This window comes from Oryzias melastigma, linkage group LG4, assembly GCF_002922805.2.
Source record: "Oryzias melastigma strain HK-1 linkage group LG4, ASM292280v2, whole genome shotgun sequence".
Classification (NCBI taxonomy): domain Eukaryota; kingdom Metazoa; phylum Chordata; class Actinopteri; order Beloniformes; family Adrianichthyidae; genus Oryzias; species Oryzias melastigma.
The window spans coordinates 9225736-9230975 of record NC_050515.1 but is presented as its reverse complement, the minus strand read 5'-3'; the positions used below and the strand labels follow the sequence as shown (position 1 = coordinate 9230975).

At 32.0% G+C, this 5240-nt stretch overlaps 1 protein-coding gene and 1 long non-coding RNA gene across 2 annotated transcripts in view; one reads left to right on the top strand and one right to left on the bottom strand.

Annotated features, from left to right (window-relative positions):
• Nucleotides 1–5240, top strand: part of LOC112150202 — a 65975-nt gene that overhangs the window by 5981 nt on the left and 54754 nt on the right. The gene's annotated exons all lie outside the window — the stretch shown is intronic.
• Nucleotides 2345–5240, bottom strand: part of adgrl4 (adhesion G protein-coupled receptor L4) — a 19910-nt gene continuing 17014 nt past the window's right edge. Inside the window, exons 13-16 of the mRNA XM_024278276.2 lie at nucleotides 3773–3839; nucleotides 3562–3653; nucleotides 3204–3372; nucleotides 2345–3125 (exon numbers count right to left, since the gene is read on the bottom strand). Of these exons, the coding sequence (XP_024134044.1) occupies nucleotides 3063–3125; nucleotides 3204–3372; nucleotides 3562–3653; nucleotides 3773–3839 (391 nt within the window). The 3' untranslated portion in view covers nucleotides 2345–3062. The remainder of the gene's footprint in view (nucleotides 3126–3203; nucleotides 3373–3561; nucleotides 3654–3772; nucleotides 3840–5240) is intronic.

The window sequence follows — 5240 nt, the reverse complement described above, 5'->3', positions numbered from 1 at the left end:
TAAGCTAGCGGGAGAAAGTGTAAACAAAGGGATGATGGGAAATAAGGGCAGGCTTACTCCACGTCGACAGTCCCGCCCACTATTTAGAGGAAAATTTCTAATAAACTACTGCAGAACCTAAAACAGCGTTTTAAAAAAAAGCCTAAAAACAGTATAATCATAATTAAAAGACCACTTGGAACACATTAAAATCCTTAAATGTTAATAAATATCTAAAAACATTAATCTCCAAATACCATAAAGTTGTCTTGTTGGGATGATTTCATTTATGCCCAAACAAAAATCACCCTTTGATTATACTCCATGTGACTGTGCTCACATTTATAACTTAAAAAACAAAAGATAAAACAAGTCTGAGATGATCTAAGATCCTCCATTTTTTTAAATAGCTAAAGAAATCCAAAAATGTACAAAACCATCAAAAACCTAAAGGCAAAAACTTCTGATCTTTAAAAAGAAAGACTCATCAAAGTCAAACAATATTGATCAAACTTAACGGTTAGTGGTGGTTTCACTGCAGTTTATGCAGCCGGGCTGTAATAGCTTATGTTCTGATTGGAGCCACATACTAAAAAAGTGGCATTTATTTACACATTTTATTATTCACATTTAGTATATTTTTTCTAGACTTAATTTGTCACAATCATGACAAATATTGGACATCACTTTCTAATAAAGTGTAAATAAAACTTTTGTTTTTCCCCCTTTTCTTTTTTACATTGTCCTATTAACGTCATTTTTAATAAAAAAATTAAAAAAAAAAAACATCCTGTAAGTCAAACTTTGCTGAGAGCCTGAATTCTTTCAGGCAGCTCTGTATATTTTTGGGAGTGAGACATCATTCCTTTTTTTATTATTTTTTTATTTTTTCTTTTTTTTATTTAAAGGTCGTAAACCTTTGGGTCTAAAGGTGATTTTTCTGTGTTTATTTATTCATTTATTTTCAAAGGAAGCTGTCCTCTGACATTCCAGAAAGTTCCTTTCTGGATGCAGCCCTCAAACAGTCAAATCTTCATTCTTCTAACGTCTGCTTCCACCTCCAGAAACAGTCCTATCAAAAAAAAAGTAATATGAGGATGATGACATCAAGCAGCAATCATTGAACATTTCTGATTCTAGCCTATTTTTACGCATGACGTTCACATTTTCTAACAGCTGAGTTGTTTTTGGTTTTCTCTCTGTATGTTCTTTTTCTTTCTTCAGGTTTTGTCTGAGTCTTCGCTTCTCTCTGTGAATTTCTCAATGTAGAAAATCACAGTAATAAAAGACAAACTTGCATTTCTTTTCATCGTGAACCAGCAGAGGGCAGAAGCAGCACGTGTTTCTGTCAGCTTTTGTTCTCAACTAAATTCCGGCGGACTCCCTAATAGCAGAAACAGAAGGTTTTTTTCTGTGTGGATATAATCGTGGATATTCTCTTGGTACTGTGAGTTGGGGGTAGATACAGCTTGTAAGAATTGATAATCATAGTTACTGAATGTTATGGTGACAGTTACTGACCACAGTTACAATTCAGTGTAATCAAAAGTAAAAACTGACACTAAAAATCAAACATCCCTGTGTGTTTGTGGTATAGTGTTTGTCCTGACATCTTTTTTTTTTATTTTGATTATCCAGTGTTTTTTGGGGGGTTAAATCCCCAGTTTCTGAGCATCCCATCACTGTTGGCTCACCATAATGATGTCCAGTAAATGGTAACATATACTTACATAACCTAAATATTTCAGGTTCAGGGTCACAAAATAATCAATTTTTGATAAATACAATCTGCACTAATTGTCTTTTTTTAATGAGAATATTTAGATTTTTACTGTATTATCAAATGAAGATGATTTACTTTTTGTATTATCATAATTCTTTGAATATAATCTGCACAAAGTCTCTTTTTTCAATTAAAATATTAGATTATTGTTACTGATCAATATAAATAATTTGTCATGAATTCTTTGAAATTTGATTACATCAATAATATTAATGATTAATATTTGACATTAAGTCCTGAACCGGATATTGATAATTCATGTAGAGAAATGGTCGAGTCGGGGTGGGATTATATAAGTTCGCTTCCTTCCACTCCCTTTCAAGCGATCTACTTATGATTCATTAAGTGATATGTTATGTATTATGACCTGATTAATACTCAAACATTCACACACTTTAATTCATGTCATAAACGTCTTTTCGCTTCTGGTGTTTTTTAAGTTTGTCTAATTTTCATAAATATTATTCTGCATCTTCAATATTGCTGAGAAAAGTGATGCTAGTAATCTTTCTGTTGAAGTTGCAGTAAAATAAAAATAATTTCTGAAACAAGTCATTAGAAAATAAGAAGAGACTCAGAATATCAGAGGAGTAAGACATGTAATTTATTAACCAAACAAGATACAAAGACAGGAAACATTGTACAAAAAATATATACACTTTTATTTGAACTTTAGTTTACTTTGCAGACAAAAAGCTTTTACCAGACTGTCAGAATTTCTGATTGTTTCTGCAGTTTCAATCCCTCATCCTGTCCAGTAGATGGAGCTATTTGTCCGTCCAAACCTCCCATTGAATTCATATTGATTGCACACTTTACTGCATGTTGCTTAAAAAGCCACATTGAAGTCTGTGTTGCACAAAGACATTGATTTAACATATAAAAGAAGAGATTTGTCTAAGTCTCCCACGTTCATTTGAATAATTTGCAGATCAATTTGAAATGAAAAGAAACAACAAAGACGGAGGCTTTAAAGAAGATTTCAGGCGTTTGGCTGATAACTGCAAAGGTATTAAATTAAATTGGGAGAAAAAACACAACTTTCATTGTTCTCGTGCAAGAATCGTCTCGGAAAAAAAAGTCAATACACTGGTGAGGCTTGATTGTAAGAAAGTAATTATAAAGACATGAAACTAAAAAGCAAAACGTATTAATCCACAGTTTTGAATAGAAAATGATATCTTAAGACGGTATAATGGACATATTTATTAGATATCTCTACCTAACAATTCATTTTTCAGAAACTTAAACTTTGAATGTTGGGATACTGCAAAGCGGCTATTATTGACGGTCAATATGCTCATCTTAGACATTCAAAACAACATGGAACATTCTTGAAAAGCCTGTAGTATTCCTCCTGAATCTGGAACAAAGGAGAAACAGAAGAATCGTTTTTTTTATTCAAATGATGATTGACGAGGAGGAGGTTTGTGAGTCTTACCTTCCTGGAGAGCACGCAGAGGAAGATGAAGATGAACATTCCCTGAAAGGCGTTTGTGATTGTGAACAGATAGGCGGTGAGCGTGGTCTCATGGAGAATATGCAGCACTCCAAAGGTCCAGGTGGCGCCCAGCACAAACAGCAGAGCGAAGGCGCCGCGGGCACATGACCTGAGGATGAGCGGGGGATATCAGTGACTTAACCGCCCCGCACGGTGCAGCAAACCGCCTTTTAGACCCTATTTGTAATTTGGTTCTGCCGGGAAAACCACATGATATCTTAACCTGGAAGATAAGAAACTCACAAGTTTGCTTTTAATATGTTCTTGAAGGACCCAAGAGGAGCAGAGCTAATCCTACCTGATATTTTCATAGTGGCTGATTTCAGGCTTTTTCACAGCGGTGTGCCGGTACACCTTGTAGATGATTACTCCAAAGGCCAAGAGATTAACCTTTTGCAGAAACCAAGCAGAGCACAGAACATGCACAGAAAAAAAATAAAAAAGGAAATGACTATTTATGCTACAGCAATGCTTGTTTGCAGAATAAATATTTTTCCTGGGCGTCTCACCAGGATGATCAGGCAGGCAGGTCCGATGAAGCTCCAGATAAAGTGGTTTTCTGTGCTCAGCCAACACCTGCAAAACATCACACCTCACAATTATGATTTTTTTTACCACATTTGTACTAAATTAAAAACAAAAACTGTTTAACTACGACAGAGTATTAGAGTTAAAAATATAACTTTAAAGTAATAAAGTAAAAAAAGGAATAATCTAAAAGTAATACATTTATGGTTCTGAATTTCCCAAAGTTACAACTTTAAAACATGTACAATTACGAGAAAAAATGTGTAACTGTTAAATTATAAAAATGAAGCAATAGATTACAAACTTTAAAAGTCGTAAATTCATGGCTTTGAATTTCTTACATTTACGACTTTAAAACATGACATTTACGAGAAAAAAATATTTAAAATTACTAGACAGAAACTGTGACTGTTAAATTAAATAAATAATGTAATGGATTCACAACTTTAAAGTCGTAAATTCATTACTTTGGTTTTTGTAAATTTACGACTTTAAAACACATACATTTATGAGAAAAAAGTCATAAATGTACGAGACAAAACTGTGTAGATTCAATTATAAAAACAAAGTAATAGATAAAACATTTTAAAAGTTGCAAATGTATCACTTTGATTTTTTTTGTAAATTTAAGACTTTAAAACACCTACAATTTTTTATTTAAAAAAATAGTCATAAATGTACGAGCCAAAAACTGTCTGCTAAATTATAAAAATAAAATATGGCTTTGATTTTCTTAAATTTACAACTTTAAAACACATACATTTACAAGAAAAAATGTGACTGTTGATCTAAGAAAGTAAAGTAATAGATTCAAAACTTTAAAAGTTGTAAATTTGTTACTTTGATTTTCGTAAATTTACGACTTTAAATTTGGTAAATTTTACAACTTTAATATACTTACATTTACAAGAAAAAAATCATAAACTTATGGAAAAAATTGTGATTTTTAAACTAGGAAAGTAAAGAAATAGATTCAATAGTTTAAAAGTCGTTAATTTATTACTTTGATTTTCTTAAAATTACGACTTTGAATTTCGTAAATAAACGAAAGAGTTCAAAAAAGTAAAAAAGTTATAAATGTTTGAGACAAAAGCAGTAACTGTTAAATTAGAAGACTAAAGTAATAGATTTACAACTTTAATAGTTGTAAGTTTATGACTTGTAAATACGTACATTTACGAGAAAAAAAGTCAAATTTATAAGAAAAGACTTGTTAGAAGACAAAAGAGGTATAGCATTTTGGGAAGCTTTTTTTGGGTGGGGGGATAAGGTTGAAAAGTTTTTAACAATTTGATAACTTTACGGAAAATGTTGTAAACTGGTCCTCTTCAAACAGAAGCATGACACAGAATGGGAGGACATCTGGTCTCATGTGGTGGAAGAAATGAAGGTGGACACGGTAGAGATGTTGCTAATCTCTAAGTTTTTTTTTTTTTTTTTTTTTTTTTT